The sequence below is a fragment of the Vespa velutina genome, chromosome 9 (assembly GCF_912470025.1).
Source record: "Vespa velutina chromosome 9, iVesVel2.1, whole genome shotgun sequence".
Lineage (NCBI taxonomy): Eukaryota > Metazoa > Arthropoda > Insecta > Hymenoptera > Vespidae > Vespa > Vespa velutina.
In genome coordinates, this window is record NC_062196.1 from 2,070,158 (window position 1) to 2,090,668 (window position 20,511).

General features: G+C 33.3%; 1 protein-coding gene across 9 annotated transcripts in view; it reads left to right on the forward strand.

Annotated features, from left to right (window-relative positions):
• The window catches only part of LOC124951476 (protein O-mannosyl-transferase TMTC1-like), a 153,643-nt gene that overhangs the window by 124,624 nt on the left and 8,508 nt on the right, over positions 1–20,511 (forward strand). For 8 of the 9 annotated variants that reach the window (XM_047499922.1, XM_047499921.1, XM_047499926.1 and 5 more), the window contains 6 exons: positions 2,498–2,619; positions 2,877–3,041; positions 3,451–3,564; positions 14,166–14,306; positions 15,875–16,074; positions 16,459–16,594. In XM_047499922.1, coding sequence (XP_047355878.1) covers positions 2,498–2,619; positions 2,877–3,041; positions 3,451–3,564; positions 14,166–14,306; positions 15,875–16,074; positions 16,459–16,594 — 878 coding nt within the window. The remainder of the gene's footprint in view (positions 1–2,497; positions 2,620–2,876; positions 3,042–3,450; positions 3,565–14,165; positions 14,307–15,874; positions 16,075–16,458; positions 16,595–20,511) is intronic. The other variant, XR_007101617.1, reaches the window with a different exon arrangement.

Here is a 20,511-nt window from a genome sequence, read left to right on the forward strand (position 1 = left end):
TTTACGATGGTATCATCGACAGCCCATGTTAATAGTTTTTGTTTTTCTCCATTAATAAAAGTTTTGGCTTCAGTTGTAGTAGATATTACTTGTTTAGATTTTGAAATAGCATCGTCTGTACCACTTCTGCTTGTACCAACGTTGCTTTTCTGTATCATCGACTGTATACTTTTTGGTGCCTTATATTCATCTTCATGAATTATTCCAGTTTTAGAATTAGCTCCAGCATGAGTTCCAACAGATGAAGCTACTTTAGAAAATAATATGTCATCGTTTTTATTACTCATCATTTTATATTTAACAATCCAATCTGGTGGTATATAAATCTCTTTCCTATCAGAAACGACCTCTAGATTAGCTGTTTTAGACGTAGTTGTCTTAGAAATTGAATTAGCATTGAATATAGCATTATTATTATCGTTCATAGTCTTGTCGTTTAAGTCCCATTCTGCTGGTATAAGAATAGCTTCATCAATAGCACTGTCATCCTGCCACGTTCTAGAAGATTTCTTAAGATCTTTACTAAATTCATATTCTTCGTCATTTGGCCATTTCAAATTTAGATCTTTATAATCAGATTCAATGTATGTTTTAATAGGTGCTAATTTATCAGGTTTTTTGTTTAATGGTGTTTGAGTCGATGTTGCTTTCATGTTGATAGCAATTGGTGGATATTTTGGTGAGGTATTAAGAGGTTCTGGGTAATCAAAATAATATTCTGCATCATTATCAAGCCATTTGCTAAATTCACCATCCGAAATGTCTATCTGAAACTCATTAAAATTCGGTGTTTCTGGATTCGCTTTTTGTATCATTTTTGTAAAAGCAAGATCATTATTTAAAGATCCAACGATCGATGGTTGTTTATTCTTTAGAATTGCATTTTTTCTATTAGAATTTACCAGACAATTCTTACTATCTTCATTAAGAGTGTTACATAATGGTATATGTGTATCTCTTTTATTTCGTAACACATTATCCGTTGCTTCAGTGTATAATTGTCTTCGTTTACTTTCAAATTCATCGTTATTACTTTTATCAGAGTGTTCATTATTTTCTGATTTACTACTTCCTTGATTTTCATTTGTTGTAATTTGCGGAATTATTGAATGAAGTGTTTCTTCATCGATTTTTCCTATCTTCTGTTCATTTTTGAAATTGTACATACTTTTTAAACTTTTATCAGATTTAGTTGTATATCCTTTTTCGTTGTCAACTGTAAAATGTTTTTATATTTTTATATTCTATAATTTAAGTTTTACTATATTTAAAGGCTATCAATCAATTATATCATTTTTAATATATCTTGAACTTTACCTATTGCGTTCTGTGGTTTCGTATTTCCCCTTTTTTGTATCTCATAAAGTTCGTTTTTGAATACATCACCTACTAATTGATTCGATTCTTCAAATTTCAATAAATCTTTTTTACTATTGAATTGCGGAATAAATTTAAAAAATGACTGTACTATGTCATCTATAAGTTTTTTCCCAAATTTAAGTCCATTTAAAAAAGTATCGCCGAAATTTACGATATTTATGTTGCTTTCTTCATCTAAGGAGGAGTCGGAATCCTAACAATAAATTGAATTTTAATTACATAACTTCGCAAGTAATATACAAGAGTTTTATTAAAGCGTAGGAGTGTTGTACATTTAGATACTTTTGAAAGGTACCTTTCGAAATTGAGATCTTTTATAGAGCTCGCTTCTCGTAGCATCAGGTTCAAGTTTGCCTTCATCAGGGATAACCGTTCCTAGGTCAGAAATCTTTCTCTGCTTTTCGTGGTTATTGAAATTACTTAATTCGTCCTTTATCAAATTAACTTCTCTGAACGGCGGAGTAGCTGAAACGATTTCCCAGAACAAGGGAATCAATAATACCGTCAGAATCTTCATTCTGACTGAAACTTCTAAAGTGCTGTGTATTTTCAGTAAATCGTCGATTATATACCGTATCAAGCAATTGTAAAAACAATGTGCGCTGTTGGACTATATATCATGCATAAATCTTGAAATGTTGTTTTAATCATATACAGAGTCGTTTCATCATTTGATTTTCATTTATTTACAAGAAATACTTTCAAATCGAATACAATGCCCTCTTCTTCGAAAAAAGACAATATTGTAATAAATACTCAAAGTAAATAAATTGTACGTGTATAAAGATGATTGAAATAAAGCAATGCTTATATTTTTTGGTAAAATACCACACAAAAAAATCAAGGTTATATAAATGTTAATAATAATGTTTATTTTCTACATTTATGATCTTATATTAATAATTTAGAATTCATAAACTTTTATTTTTTTTTTTTCTTTTTTTTTTTTTTTTTTTTAGTTAATATTAAAAGCGAGAATATTTGATGCAAATAAAATTTTTTTACGCCAAGCTATTGCAATTGTATATTATAAAAACAGATATTATTTTATTGATACGTACATACATATTACTTTTCAATAAATAGTAATAAATAAAAATACACTTTTGGTTTTCAGCAACAAAGGCACCCGCCCCTTATCCTTGGTTGGATGTTCCTGGTGCTACCGTTCCTACCTGCGTCTAATCTTTTCTTAACTGTCGGATTCGTCGTTGCGGAGCGCGTACTGTACATGCCAAGGTAATACTGAAGCTTTAATACCAATCGAAACCAAATCTTTTGTATATAAAGGTGTCTGCCATTCGTTTATATAAAATCGTAAAGTTATTACACTTGTTGTTACGCTTGTACATATTAGTAAACAGTAATTACACAATATTAATAATATGTTAATAATTAATATAAAATTTTCAAATTATGAAAAAAATAAATGCTATATATTATGAAATTATGTATTTAATTCAACGTTTGATCAATATTTGTTTGATATTTTCTAGCGTTGGATGGACCTTATTAGTTGTGTATGGTATTCAAGTGATTTGGACAGCTCTACCACGGCGAAGAAGTTTTATTACAGCTGGGGTGGTCTTGCTTCTTATTTTAGGATGCTACAGAACCTTCCTTCGAAACAATGATTGGACGTCTCGAGAGACTTTACTTAGGTACGCTTTATGATATTATGTAAAGTTAAAGTATACATCATACATTCATTCTCTTATAATAATCTGTATTAGAATCCATTTAATTCTTGGAAAGAACACTTCAGAATAAAAAGCAAATTTTTATCTCTGAGTCTGTTGCATTTTATGATAATACGAAAACATCTAAACTTAAGAGTAAAGGTAATCGTATAGTCCGAGACAAGAATGCTGGCTGAGAGCCAGAGTATATATGCTCGCACACAACATCTAGACTATATGTAGATGACTTCGTGGCATCGCTTAGCAGTGATTGGGCCATGCAAAGCGAACGCAAAACATAACTAACATAGATACGGAATGACGAGGGTGGTTAGGTTGTGTCGAGGTCGAGAGGTTATGTCTTGTCTGACCTCGGATCGTCTTGTTGCAGAGCTGGTTTGCGGTCTCTGCCTCACAATGCCAAGATGCATTACAACTTCGCCAACTTCCTAAGAGATACGTCACAACCGAACCGTGCAATTCTCCATTACCAGTTAGCCCTCTGGTAAGTAAGAAAATGTCATCTCACTTTTATGAAGAAACCCAGGAACAAAAAGTAAACGTTCTTGTGATTCCAATTGTTTTTTACAATGAGATTCTTTATCCTTCTTTTCGAAATATTCGACGCATTTATTTCAAAGTTTAATAACATATTTATGAATGTCAATCGATTTAATTTACATAACTAATCTTCTGACTACTTAAAAAATGAAGAACTATGTTAAAAAAGAATTTAACTTTTAATGATCGTTTGTATTCTTCTTTTTTTCTCGTAATCAGATTCATTATCAGTGAAATATTTATACGATAAAAAGTTCGCTTTGGATGTTAAAAGTAACAAGATATAAATAATATTATAACAATAAAACATTTATCTGACGACATACGTATATACTTCAAACATATAAATCTTAATTATCCGACAGTATGAACATATTTCTTTATTTTTTCGTTTATTCTTTGTGTCGATAACCAGTCAAATAACTCCTATAGATGATTCAGCTGCAAAGTGCAGTTATTTTTTCGAGAACATTTTACGCATCGTATTAGGTGAAACATCGTTAATTGTATAAATCCATTTCATCACATGTCAGACTTAAAAGAATTTAGATATTTTGCTGATTTTATTAGAAATTACAAGATATATTATATATATTTTTCTGTCAATAAAACCACCTATGAAATTCTTTCAATATGACGAATAGTATATAAACATTACTTCGTAGTAATATAATATATAATTACAAACAAAAAGCCTTTCTTAAGTGTATGAAGAAAATTCTAAAACAAGTGTAGTCGAAATGACAACACATTTTCAAAAATAAAATGTATATTTCACAAAAATGAAACGAATTGAAAAAAGTATAACATTTTTTATAATATATGAGACCTCCTTTATTTTCGATTACTTCAATCATTCTTTTTTCTATAATGTATTAATCCACGAATATAATCTTGTGGTAATTTACATTGGATGCGTCACTAAGAATCTAATGATAGCACACGTATGTTATCTTTTTGTCCAAGCGTGTACGCTCGTCATAATGTGAAAACAAGTATTATAAATTATATACTAAAATGATCACAGGTAACATGCCATTTATATTTTAATTGGAGCAAATGAAGTGGATTGTAAATTTTATATCAAGAATAAACAATCGTTTTCATTCGATGTCCTAAGGTCCTAGAGTCCAAGTAGAAAACAATATGATTTTTCCATAACAAGTTCGAGAGATGGAAAAATAAAAAAGCGTAAAAATGTGCAGTAGCATTTGCATTATTATTCCTTTTCTCATTGTCTCTTCGTTTGGCTTCTTTCCAGACAACGTGTCGTGAAAAGAGTAACTCTGGAAAACTATTTTTTCTTTGCAATTCCATTCATTCGAGTTCGTGAGCAGATATTGTATATTAATTCGACCGTGAATTTACCGTTTACAGACATATTAAAAGCATCATCCAATTAAATAATTCGTGCATGGCGACGCAACGAGGGTTCCATGCACCCTTTTTTTTTTAACTCTGCGCACCCTTTTCCTTCGTCGTGCACGCGTCTACATATACAGACTCATACTATAGATTTTGGTATTACGTGGTAGCTGAAGCGAAACGACAACCTTTACAAAAACACTCAATGCATTATCGGTCCGTAAAATCGAGTGTTTTGCCGTCTGCTTCGCACGGAAAGCATTTGGTATTATGCGTTTTCTCGAAGAAAAAATCTCAGGAAAAGGTTGTATTGACACGACGATAATAACGAGAGAGGGTGTGTCATCAAATGAGATTATTTTTTCTCATTTCACTTCTGCTAACTCTGAGACGAACAAAGATATCATTGTCTGTACTACTAACATAATAAAACAAAAGTTAGAAACAGCAATGCAATATTAATTTACAAGCGTATAAAATAATGTGAACCTGTTTGAATTAATATATTCTTTTAATAGTAAATCTGACATCATATAACACAAGAAACTCAGAAAAAATCATTTAAAATTGGAATGAAAGGTTTCACTGAATATTTTATGAGAATGGAATACATCTTGAATTAGAATAAAATCTCAATGCTGAGAATATTAGATTTTAATTCTACAATGTTACTTCCTTAACGTGAAAATCGATTTAACGCCATTCGAATTCTATTCTCAGAGTTTTCTAGTTAATGGACTAACGCGTTCATTACAATTATTTGTGAGAACTAATTTGCAAATTTTTTACAATTATATAATATCTTATTTTGGAAAAGTATGAAATCAACCTATATTTTATTTTACTTATCCATTTTCTCAACGTCAAGAGATCGGAACTAGCTCGATGATCCTTGAGTGAGTATTAATAAGAGGTTTCAGAGGGTAGAAAGCTATAACGACTCACGGATATCGCATTCTCATCATCACCAGTTAATTATTTTGGATGAGCTTTCGCAGCCCGTCGTTTGTGTTATCTACTACCCCCACGGTGGACGGTGTCAGTGTACGTATATGTATAGGTATGTAATGAGAAAGGATATACGAATATATACAGAGAAGGAAAGGGAGGGTAAAAGGGGAAAAGGGGATGCAGCTGCGAAGGGAACTTGACGCTTTTGTACGTGCCACCGTTGGTAGCTTAAAGTGGCGGGAGGGTATACGATCTACCGTTGGTTCGACCTCTTCGTACTCGCAACCACTCTTACCACTACTCACCATCACCACTTTAGCAGGCCCCTAGTGCATAGTCAGACCAGGGTGGTAGCAAACAAACAAAAGTGCATTAATTAGCCGCAGCTCGGTTGCGTACGAGGAGGTGTGGGAAGCACTCGTTCTCTGTTTCGGTTTTCAAATTCACCCATCTCTCTCTCTTTACCTTCCCACCCTTTTCCAATCTCTCTATTACACACCCCTCACCACTGTCTCTTCTCTTTTTCTATCACTTCGAGGCCAACACATAACTGTATACCATACAAACTTTTTTCTTTTCTTTATATTTCAATTATTCTCTGAATTAAGTAATTTTCGATGATAATAAGTTTTCAATTCGAATAAGTTATTATAAAATAATTTTAAAAAGTTATTTAATAAATCTTTAAAGATTGTTATCAAAGTGAATAATTGTCAGGAAAAAAAAATATATATATATATAAATATACATATATAAATATATAATGCAATTGTAATTAAACTCTATTTTTGAAAGAGATACGACAAGACAGTGCGTGATCGAAGAATGAAGGAAGCGCTTAAATCCAATTAATGGCTCGAAGTACGATGCAATCGACTGTGCAGAGTTAGCCGTCGCGAATGACACGAAAGATGGCGTGAGTCCCTGTGGCCTTTCACCAATCAGCTTTGTCATAATACCACAATATTTGTCCACGAAAATGCAATCAGTCTGGCAAACACATCGGGAAAGTGGACAAGCGTTGGAAAAAAGGGAGATTAATAGATAGAGATAGATCGAGAACGAAAATGAAAAAGAGAAAGAGAGAGAGAGAGAGAGTATATGTGAGAGAGAATGAGAGAAAGAAAGAGGGAGAGGAATGGTGGAGAACGAAAGGTTTGCCAGTAGTAGAATCGATGGAGATGGAAGGATAGAGAAGGAAGAAGAGGGGAGAGAAACGAAAGAGGGTGGTAAACGAGGAGAGTAGCAGCAGCTGCAGCTGCAGCCGATGCAACCGACGATGGGCGTCGGCAGGCAGATGAAAATTGCATTTCGTCGTCACACAAGCGAGCACGCGCGCACACACGGATGCAATCTCTTTCTTTCTTTTTCTCTCTCTCTCTCTCTCTCTCTCTCTCTCACTCTTCCACCTACACTCTAACCCAATCCACTTCCTCTCACTCGTAGGTTTCATTTCCTAGGCCGAACTCACTAGCCACTGCACGTTGGTATTGCTTTTGTTTCTTTTTTTTTGAAGTCTTTTCTTCGTTCCTAGCTAACCACATCACCATCAACGTGGGTTCGTCAACATAGACTTGTCTCGTCGACGAGTATCGACTTTGAAAAATCGGACTACCTAACTAACTAGCAATTTCCTTCTAATTGTAAGCACTTTTTATACCCTTTTTCAACGTATGGCATTCTTCTACTGTAGAATTTCATTGGAATTAGCATTCATGTTAGATAACTTGATATTGTTGATTATTCCTTAACGTATAGTAATCATGATTAAAATGTTTTTGCGATTGTCGCGTTTTTCGTACCGGTAATTATGTCATCTTGAAATTTACGATTAGAAAAATGTAGGTATTAGAAAGTTTTCTCTTGAGTCTTCAGTTTACTTCCAAGAAAATTACTTGTAGCATGGACGTTAGTTGACTTAGTAGATATAAGAAGTTGGAAAACGATACTCTATGTAAACGACTAAAAATTGAGCATTGCTGAAAGATTATGGAGTTTTCCATTTCTTTTTCTCTTTAAGATAATTCATTTTTATAAAGTTTTTATTGCACTATCGTAAAGTACTTATTGCTTTAATGCTTGTGAGAAATAGCTGAAGGTGTTCTAAGTATAGTAAAGAGATGGATGAAAAAAGAAAGAAGCCGGCGTGTAATGGGCAAAAAGACCGAATGAGAAAAAAAGAGAAATGAGATGAAAGAAACGTAGTTTCTAGAAGTAAAAATCAGGAAAAGGCGAGACTTTTCTGTTTACTTTTCATTCACCAGGAAAAGCAGTGCGTTTCTTCGAAGCACATTCTGCCTGTCAGTATTTTGTTTCATTTTTCTGCTCTTCTTTTCTCCTATTTATCTCTTTTTCTATCTTTTTCTCTGTTTCTTTATCTATCTGTTTATATATCTTGTACATTGAATTACGTCACAGTTAGTTCTACCTATTTCTTTCATTATGTTCTTATTTTTTTTTATTTTCTTCCGATGTCGGAATGTTAAAGCTTGTCTGATATTTTGTACTTTCATCGCATTTTTTATGTCATCTTATTGCGCTCTAAACTTGTCCAGGTTTCTATCCTTTGTTCTTCCTTTTTCTACAGTGTTTAATATATAAATATTTAAACCACAACCTTTTTCTCTTTTACGCTACGTTACTGTCGATATGAAGAAGAAGAATATAGATCAGCCATCGGAGTTTTATAGATTACCTATTATATAGGTGTGTTTACGATAATGCATCATGTCAGCATGGTTTTACGTCACTGTGCTTTTATTATTATTCCATGTTTCACACAAGATCGCAAGCTGTATAAAGTCAATATCTATCAATCGTAATGACAGACCTTGTATATCGAACGTGAGTACATTACCATCTTTTATCTGATTTATAAAACGGATTTGCGAAAGAAGGATTATTATCAACGCGCAGAACGATTAAACTACGCATTCAAAATCGTTCTATAGTTAAATTATTACATCGCACTTTACCGGGATATCCTTTGATCACGTAATTGCTTTGAACGCACATAAATTTCACGAATGAATCATTTGAAGGCATTCTTGCGCGACGGCAACACCGTGGCACCATTATTTCGTTATTTATCGACAATCCTATAAACGCTATGATTCTGAGTTATTTTCGTAATTCGATAACATAATCGCATATGTTGAATATATGATGTAATATGATTCGAAATGCCAAACAACAGAGATGGATAATACAGTCACAAGTTGATCTAAATTGAATTGCTTAGCTATTATATATTCTTGTCTCAAATAATATTCTAATACTGTATTATGCTTACATGGACTTCTGGGTATCTAATGTGTAAATTAATATAGGTATTATACATGTAATTAATATCGATATTAAGAATATTAAATAATGTTTGAACTTGAATATTACTTTTTATTTTAATCTTACAACTTTCTAAGTATTTATATTTATTAAAATTGTTATTGCAGTACTAAAGTTAAATAAATTTTTTTTAATAAATCCTACTTTGAAATATAAAATGGAATAAGATTCGTATGTTATGAAATATATGTTTTATGCACATATACATCAAATCAGCATTCAAATGTTTTTTACATAAAATAATATTGAATAGATATCGTCATAACGAGAAGGGTAAGTCGAAAGAGTAGGTATCCACAAAATAGCTGGTATTTTGAAATTGCAAAGAATGACGTGATACAGATAAAGGGAAAAGCCAAAGGTAGAGATCTATCTGGGGAGCACACGCTTCCACGCTTTATCTTCTTCTTATAAATGAAACACGTTATTTATTATCCAATAAAGAGACACTCCTGGCATGCGGCACCCCGGCGAGTACTTTACAGGGTAGCATCGGCTGACGTGTAAATATCGAGGTTTCTATGTGGTTCTCTCTCCTGAGACCGGCCTGGACTGGCTTGTTCTCGGTTCATCTTTTACTCTTGATTTCAACAAACTCATGTAGAACCAATTCTTTCAAAGTATGTATCTTAAAACGAACGAAAAATCTTAAAAAGAATTTACGATGAATTGAACAAAATGAAATTGAAATTAACGTTAAGTACACGAAGAAAATTAAACTTATCTCCTTCAAACTTTTGTAAGATCTTTAATATTATTTTTTAGCAGATAATAGTAGCCATACTTAAAAAAAAAAAAAAACTAGCAATTAACCACAGGTGTTATTATTTTTTCTTTGTTAGTATTACCTGTTCGCGAGTAAAAAATGCGATACAGAAATTTGATAGATCTTATGATCCAGCAAATTGCATAGTTGGAATGTTCGACACAATAGCTTTAAAAGTTCGTTGCCCTTTACCTGTTTGAATAGTACATGAATTTGGAGAATGGCAACTTTCAAAATGTTCAATATTTAGGAAGTAACTCGAAGAATAGCACATCGATTATTAACCGTGAATCAGGAAAACACGGAATGACAACCATTAATAATAGCTTACTTTATAATCAACTAAATAAAACCATATGAAAATTTTAGCTTCTTAAAGAGGGTCTTTCAAAAACATCGGGTAAATACTTCGCGTATTCTCTATCTTTGGCCAATTCTCCCCTTCTTTCACCCTCTCCCTCTTAACTTCATAGTACAAGCTTGAAGTATGTCTCGAAAGACCTCAACCTTCTCGTCTTTCGACCAAGCGTTTTCATCGTGAAACGCTCACCTTACTCCTAACCATCTTTTCTTCCCTTATTCACTTCTCTTGACTTTCTCTTTTTCATACACACGCACACATACACACACACGCGCGCGCGCGCGCATACACACACTCATTCAAACATATTTGCACGCTCGTTCACTTTCTTGCTACCCGAAAACTTTTAACTGAGTTTCGAGACCTGCAGCCGATAGATTTTTCTCCTAACTCGATCTCGAGTTTGGTCTCGCAAGCGTGAGACGCATCGCGTAGTTCTACTCCTCCTTCTTTTACTTCTTTTTTCCTACTCTCTTTAGCGTTCTTCTTCTCGAGGGAGATGCTTGTAGGAACTCGCCTTGCTATCGCTTTCGAGAGACTTTTGATAGCGTCGCTGATATAAGAGAGGAAGTAGATATAGATACGTACGTGAATGTATTTTTAAGATCCGTTGAACTTTTAGAAAAAGGTCGATGAAGAAGATATTTGACAAACAATCATTTGAAAGAATCCAAATTCTATCTCATTTTTGTTGCTTTTCATCTGACAAATTTTCAAGTACTATTTATTCTTGTTAGTTCGTATGTATTACACGAAACGTCTATAACTTACAAACAACTTAAAAATATTTAGCGTCTTTGAAACAAGATTAATTTACAAAATTAACCTTTTACATTGTCACATTTTAATGAGTTTTTGCATCTTTCTAGATCTCTAGATCCAGAAATATGTCATTTCCTTTTTCTCTTTTTCCTTTTCTCTCTCTTTCTTGTCTTAACACTACTCGCGCCTGTTTTTAATGCTTTAAATGAATGTGACTTATTCTCGTCGAAAGAATTGCATTCTTCGCAAAGAACCCTTCTTTCAAGGAACGCTAACTTGAGAGAAAAGGAACGAATGAGAAATCGTTCGAGGAATTTCAGGACAAAAGGAGTTGAATGCTGTCACAACGCAAAGAGTATTTGCTTTTTAAAACACCGTAAGAGTTCTCAAGGAATTCGATAAGCTTTCCTCACCACACCGATTCTCGCATCTTTCACGCATTGCAATTTTCCCGTCAGGACTTTGGAATTTTGCAGCTCTGTGGAATGTAATCTGTAGTTACAAAAGCCTTAGAGAAATACCTTGATCTTACTTATAACATTGAAGAAAGATTACCTCTTTCGATTTTAAAGTATTGAATACCAGGCGAAATTTGTAGATATTGTTATTGTATAAAATTTTTAATTTAACTCTTATTACCAATTTACGATTATTTTAATAAATTTCGACATTGCATTTAAACATTTTAATTATCAGATAATAATAACGAGTTAAATATTTTTTTAATCCATAACTAACATGCATTCGAACAACATCGATTTTCATTTGGAAACAACACGTTCTAATACACTATCATTGATATCATCGATCATGAATCTAACACGTTTTGTTTTTCATCGAAAAAATATACCGATCCATTGGAACTGTAGTGTACATCATAACGAAGGATTATATATTCATCGTATATAGTCCCCGTGTAAACTCACGCTTGCAATCAAGCGAACCCAGCGAGTGCGAATCGTTGTAACGTAAATACAAAGCATTCGTTATACATAATTAATGAACGCGCATCGTCACTATCGTTTTGCGAATACGATACCCGACGATTTTCATTGATGAGCAAGAGAAAAAGAGAAAGACAAAAAGTGAGATATAGAGAGATAGATAGGTAGATAGAGATAGAGAGAGAGAGAGAGAGAGAGAGAGAGAGGAAGAAAAAGAGAGGAAGAGAGAGAGTGCGAGAGAGAGTCAGAGAGATAGGTAAAAGATTAACATTGATCAACGTCTAACAAAGGACATATGTGGCAATTTGTCATTGTACAAAATTTTCACATATTTTATCATCTATCAACGAGGCAGACATTCAACGTTCGCATAGCCAATAACTTTTCGTGCTTGCAATAATGTCAATTTGTCCCTCGTGGCGATACGTCACGAACGAAATGGGATCGCCCCTTTCACACTCTGGAGATATGAACGGTATAGCCGCACGATGCTCTTGAAAAAGATATTTTAACAAAAATGCAATGAAAAGAGCTGATAGATAAAGTCGACACCTCTTTCTCTTTTTCCATCGTTGATTCTGCACTTTTTGGTGGAATTCCTTGATGGAATTCATTATTGCAGTTAAAGCGATAGCATGAGGTTTTATAAAAACGTAATTTCATTGAAATGCTTCTAACTGTTCTTAATGAAGTATTTTTATTAGTCTACTTTATTCGTAGATTATATTTACAAATGGGTGAATCTAAACATCCATTATTATAATAAAATAACGAATGGTTTAATCTTTTATTTAACCTTCCATAACCTTTCATTCTTCTTCTTATGTTATAATATTATATTTGTACGAATCGATTTTTCGTATTATTTTAAGTCAAAGACGAGATTCAATTATCGAAGCTCTACTGTCCTAAATTCTTTATTTATTTATAAAATAAACGTCGGAATTTCTAATAGATTATTTAATATTTTCATTTCCTTTCCACTAATTCTCAAAGAGTCTTCTGCATCGTTATTTCAAGCACATTTTACTAGTATTTTCACATAATAAATGAATTTGTTATCTGTGGGCTAGTTTCTCTATATCCAATTATTCTGTGTGTTTCGTCTCGTTATCAATCCCACTAGTCTCACAATTGAGAATTCTCGTTCAATTGAAACACTATAGTGAACATCCGACAGCTTATCACAAATAGACGGACGTTGTTCTGTCGAGGATAGTTTCGCTATCTCCTATCGCTTCCTAGTATTAACAAAGGACGATCGAGTTTCGATCATCATGATAAGAAAATCCTGTATTCGCGGATTACACGAATTGGCAAGCGTGCTCTTTCGGGTACACATTTCACGAGATGACGAAAACAATTATTCCCATTATCAAAAGTACAATTTCTATTGAACAACAAAAATCATCAGAAAGTTAGATTATAGATTTGACAGAGACTAATTTATTTGCATGATTTTTATCTTTTGTTAATTTTGTTCACCAAAACGTGATGTACAAATAATCATACTTTATAAAAGAAGATTTCTTTGTTGGATCATAAAATTATCATTAAAATCAACTTCTCGCATCGATCATCACTAAAGCAGAATATAACATTGCTATTGTCCGATAATTGCGACATAAAAGTAGTACAATTGTTTGTTTAGCGCCGCGGTTTAGCGGTCTACTGTAATACGATTAGTAATCGGATTACAAGCTAGCTCGTTCGTGTTACTACAGTCATTACGAGCTGACGCTACTGCAATGGCGGCCATTCTAGTCTCGTTGTCGCACGTTTTGGCATTCGAGAGAGTGGCTAATATTTGCATATAATTAAGTTTACAATCGAAACTTTCCTAACAAGGGCAGTTCCAAAGTTCCAAGAGAACGAAGCCAACGAAATGTCGACAGCTTTTAATATCAAAATCTTTCCTTGTACTTATTTTTCGTAATAAAATTTGATTTTCTTAATTTGAATTTCTTATTTTTCCTCCATTAATTGAGATTATAATAAAAGCTACATATTCATTTGATAATATAAATAAATTTGATTTTTCATGTTTGTAGGTTATGGCCAACTTACGCGAGCGCTCACAATAATCTTGGGACGTTGACGGTAGGCGATCAAGCGGAGCAACATTTTCTGGCTGCAATCCATGCCCAACCTGGTCACGTCAATGCGCACTACAATTTAGGACAATTGTACAGGTCAGTGATGGGTAAATAAAACGTTTCTCTTTCTGTCTTTGTCTGTCTGTATCTCTCTCTCTCTCTCTCTCTCTCTCTCTCTCTCTCTCTCCCTCTCTCTTTCTCTTTTGTACTTTGTGTCGCTCTCATTTTTTGTGACATTTCAATTTCGAATATTATCCGCCGCGATGGAGCCAATCATAAATCGTATAACAGATTTCATTCTCGATTGCATATAGTATCAAATACGTAAATCAACAAGATACAAAATGCTTCTACGAGGTATACCATAACGAACTGTTCATTAAGGAATATATAGCACTTATTTTTAATAGTAAATTTACACAAGGCGATAACTCCAAAGCTACGGCCAAAATTAAAGTTTAATTAACGCTCTCTGCTAGATAAATTAAAGTTTAATTAATGGCGCTAGGAGAACACCCCCGCGAGTGTAAATCAGTAACCCCATGCATCGCAAAATTATCTTCTAGTACCCGTATGCCGTGGAAAAATATTCTGCATGGGATATTGCTCTTTACCTATATTTCGTTATTCTCTTATTTTCTTTTTTCTTTCCATTATTTTTTTGTAAATAGAATTTTCATCAGAGAACTCATACCATGTATTACCGCACCGATAATATTTTCTCGCGGCTTAGTTTAACTTGTGCATGTAAAGAAAATTTAAAATAAAACCATCACTACCACAAAAATATCTATTCTCTTAGAATTCGCTTGATATATCGGTTTTATAGATCAATGTAGAGATACTAGGGAAAGTATTAACGAGGAGATTCTTTCCCGTAATTTTTTTTTTATATCAACTCTTTTATAATATATGAAAGTATTTGTTCCGAAATAAAGTTTTTGAACCTTTATATTCTTCAACGACTCATCGATTCACCTTTCACTATATTGACGCTTGTGCAATGAGTATAAACGGTAAAGAATGCAATTATCGATTGTCACTCCTGCTGTTGTCATTCACGATCATTACGAAGCCTTTTACGAAGCGTCAAGTCAATTACTGCGAAGCGCACGACTATAATTCGTTCGAACGTATGTTGCGAAATTGCCTGCAACCTATACTAAAACGCATAAAGCTTACAAGCCCAATCAATCCATTGACTGTTTTAATGTCCACCACTCTCCATTAATCTGTGTATGTCGAAATTCGCGATATAGTTACGATTTAATTTTATTGTTAGTCATTTTTTAAATACCTAATTTTACATGATTAATTATTATAACGACTACTTGCTAGAAACTAAATGATCAATAAATTTACATTACAAAAATTCAATGATATTTAGCTATCTTTGTAAGTGTTTACGTGAGTAAACATCTATGTAGTTTACATTGAGTTGTTTTTATAATTTTGCTTAAGTATAACGTGTAAAAATGTTTCTTAGTAAAACTATTCTTAGGAAAAATACAACAGAGTGAATTAAGAATGCGTGTGATTTCAAGTAACTTATAAAAATAAACGTAAATCTTTTTACGTTATAGCCGTAATAATAAGATTTATATATTCTTAATTATCAAATTTATATGATTTTCACAACAGATCATTAAAAATGTTACGAATAGGAAGACGAATAGGACGGAGGAGTGCATCAAGATGTTGCAGAAGTGCGTATCATTAGATCCAGCTTATATTCCAGCATACCTCGTCCTCGCGAGATTAGCAACCGGTCCCGCAACGGGAGTTCTTCTAAGGCACGTCGTTCGTTTGCAACCTCGAAGTCCGGATCATCTCGCGGAGTATGCTACATGGTTATATCAAAACGGTGAGTAACCTGTCTCGCACATTACATAAGTGAGCGATGAGAACTAACAATGAAGGTTAGAGAAATAGTAATTGTAAGAGAAAGAGAAATAGCAAGATAGAGAGAGAAAGAGAGAGAAAGAGAGGGAAAGAGAGAGAGAAATAAATAGATATATAGAGATATATAGACAGAGAGGGGTGAGAAAGGACATGAAAGAGTCTTTATGTTACCATCCCCAGAGCCGAAAGTTCACCGCGTAAGTGACTTGACGATATTACAGCTCGACATTAGTAGTCCAAGAGTAGTAACAGTAGCAGCATTGAGAACCGAGCAGTGAGTTTTCCCGACGAGTTTAGTATGGCACGAAACTTCATGCCAAATCGCCTCTTCGCGTCTCTTTTCCAGGAAAATGGCTACCCTCTCTGAAGTACTATCTCAAGGGCATGGAGGTCTCACCATCGCATAGATCGTCGCTCGTAGGTACAGCGAGGATTCTTAGGTCGAGAGGTCAATGGCCGAGAGTGCATCAACTCATAACCAGGTGAGTCTTATTTTTTCTTTTATATTTTCGAAGCTGCGTTTATAAATATAACATTTGTTCGATTCGGCTATACTCGTAATATCAGTCGCTTGTTGAAAAAGTTAAAGAAAAAAAGAAAAGAGAGAGAGAATGGGATTAATGAGCATACGATGAATTTGGATTTTTTAAACCTACTGAAAGTCGTGAGCATGCAATTTTGATATTAGTCCGATGAAATGGTCATAATAAAAGAGATAATGAATTTTTAACTGATACTATCTTGCCGTCCTCTCTTAATACACGTAGGAACTGTTCGTGTTTCCAATATTACGCTTATAATTAGAACAACAAAAACGTAGAAAAATTTGTTGAATATTTATGACTTATATTTTTTTCTGAATTGATAATTAATTCGTTTAAATAAGGGTTGTTAAATTAGAGAAGGAAAAATGTCGGTGCAGTTTTGTTGAAAAATAATCCCAGTCATTCAATATAACGGTGATCCATTTTTCGTTGAAAACTAAACGTAAACTTTTCGGGCACGCATTTCCATACGACTTTCGTCGTTCAGCACACTTAACTCAAGCGTTTACTGGCTGGAATGGCTTTCCAGTGTTTTTTCTCGATCTCGCGATTACGACTTTCTCTCTCGCATTCGTACGCAGCATTGTAATCCTCTCTCTTTGCCCAAAGTTCTGCAAATAACGTCTATAAAACGCGGACGGTAAATTTACCAGCGAGAATTCGCGTTGTTTTCGCAGCCGGTGTTTTCTCGTTCGATGTCATGTCCGAGTACGTACGAATTTAGCAAGGAAGATCACTCGAGAACCTAAGAGTAGTAGATGTACATAGGCGTGGTCAAAGCTTTAGAAAAGAGCTCTAAAAAACTCAGTTAAAGTGTTAGTGATGTTACTCATAAAACCAATGACAATGTAGAGAAGGCTCGACGAATCTTTCAATATGGGTCAATTGACAAATATTTCGATCCCTTTCGCATTTCCAATATAAATACGAATCAAACCATTTGACGGCATAACTTCGATATTGGGGAACGAAGAAGATGCGAAAAATCCGTTGAATGGACCTGATTTTTCCGAGATTTTATTTTTTCTATATTCTCTTCTACAAAATGGTTACGTTAAGCAATCATAAAATATTTCATGTGTGTGTGTGTGTGTGTGTGTATGAACATACAGATATCTATAGATATCTATAGACATATATACATATATATATATATATATATATATATATATATATATATATATATATATATATATACATGTAAATATTTCAAATCTCCCTACATATTTCCAAACATTTCATTATGGTAGTCCCATACTATTTCTTCAGTCCGAATCCGTGAATTATTCATCGTACGAATTGTTCCGTAAAAGAAATGTAGAACTCACGGAGAACGTTTAGCTCGTAACTCACCATTCTGCGAGATACAAATCATATTCCAACGTAACGCCGTAGTGAATTATATTCGTAGGCAATATGACACGTGCTACGATCGATAGGGTGCGTGCTCATGTTCGCGTTTACATGTGCGCACACGCGACAAGAAAATGACACAATAATCGTAATCGCATTACAACGATCTCTTCTTTTTTTGTCCCACAATGTAAGTACATTCTATAATCGAAAAAAAAAAACAATTCTATCACTATAGCTATAGCTTTTATAAATCTTTTTACTGCCTTGTCCACTTTTCTTGATTAATTTGTAAAATATTGAAAATTGACCTCGTATCGTTGTTTTTCCTTCTCTCGATCAAGATCGTAAGGATTTGAAACAAACCATTTATTTGAAATGAATATTAAAAATGAACTACTATTTGACTGGCACTTAATAAAACCTATTTTTGGTATAGATTTTTTCAAATCTACATATTGTATATTCAAAGACGATTTTACTATCAACTTTTCAACACCGAATAACGCTTGCATTAATTTTATATATTGTACTTAAATTTTGACGAACAAATTCACGTTGATTATTATTTAGTAAAACATTAGCAATGATTTGAAGATATTGTATGATATTGTGGATAAGTAGGTTCCAGAGCTAACTAGTCGTGTATATGTGTGTGCGATATGCCGATCAATGGATGAACAAATAGACGGAAGATTCCAGAGTAGTGTGTGTATGTATATGTGTCATATGTGAGGTAAGCCGATCGATAATGAATAAAGAAATGGAACAGACTAATGAATAGACTAATTAGTTGTGTGCATGTATGCACAAGGTGCGTATGATTATGGAAAGAAAAGAGCTTGAGATATTGAGAGAGAGAATAATAAAAGGCAGCGGGAGTGAATGGGCAATAGAATCTTGATTCGTGGTCTTGAACGAAACAACGTATCAGCGAAACAGCGATAACGTTCAGCGAGTGACGTACCAGTAAAACAAGCGAGAGCAACCAACAAATAGCATAACAGCAAAACGAACCGGGTCAGTGAACAGCATGTCATATTGTTTCTTTTATACTTTTACATTTATTAAATATATTCTAAAATATTTAACTAGTAATCGAGCATAACGTTGTTTTCCTCAGTATTGCGCTTGCTTATCAGTGAGGTACATATTAATGTGTCATCAATTTCTAGCAAGATTAATAATATTTTTCCCTTGTAATTAAATGTTTCCATTATAATCTGACATAAAATATTGGATTTATCTACATCGATTATTATCATTTGTAAAAAGCAATGTTTGGATTTACATAAATTAAAACGAAAATTTATATCCCTTATGTTATTTCTTATTAAATTCAAACGGGACATTTCCTCTGGGCCAATCATTTACAACAGCTTCCGTCATCGTGTGAAAAATAAAGATTAAATTTATGTGATTTTGTATTAATATATATTTATACTGTTTTGGATAAACGCAGGCATATTTGATAAATTTTCGAAAAATATGCGGGAATGAAGAAAAAATTTATTTCATAGTATAAGGTCATAGCATAGGAATAAAGAGAGAAGTACTTTTATAAAAAATATTTAACATCGTTCGTAGTAGTATTATTTGAAAAGAGGAAAAAGGTGCAAAAATTGGATCGGTGGTTTTCGTGTAAGAAGCTATAAGTGATCAGAAAAAATAATTTTTTCACTCGTTGACGAAATTCTTTCTGTTACATAAACGTTAGTAATGGGCTTTTATCTCGATGATAGAGGAAAACAGAGAATAAAAGGATTTGTTTAATATTAAACATTTTTCCATTAAAACTTTTAGCACTTATTATATCATATATATTTATAAATACATATACATCTCCATTAAAATATGTCAACGTAAAGCAATATACAAGCAGATATCTGTAGTTATATATATGTACTGTTAGAATAATACCGTTATATGACATACCATGGGTTAGTTGACAAATTCCAATACGTCGTATATATGCGTACTATTTTAATCAAAAGCAATAAAATATAAAAATTTTCCGAATAGATATACTGACTGTACAAAAAATTGTTCTCTGAAATGTAGTATAGTTATGAAAAAAACTCGTTTCCCTTGTCTCTTGTTTAAAAAGGCAATGGATCGAGGTGACCGTCCCTCGACCTCAATCATTTCCATTGAGATATTCGAGTACTAAAAAACATACAAAAAAGAAAGAAAAAAAAACAAAAATGATAAAGCTTTTTGGTTCATGTCCAACGAATATTGCAGAATCTGTATCGGTCAAACATTAAGCACGTTACTGCGTTATCACGGTGGTCCGGAAGTAATACGCTCATACGTTATTTCCTCTCTCATCTTTCAAAGAGATGACGGTGAACAGAGGCAACTGATTGATGAAGGTTGAAAGCTAGCAGACCTTTTGATCGTTACAGGTAAATCTCACATTCTATGTATTTGCAAAACCATTCATACATATATGTATCTATCATTATTTCTCTCTCTTTTTGTCTGTCTCTATCATTCAT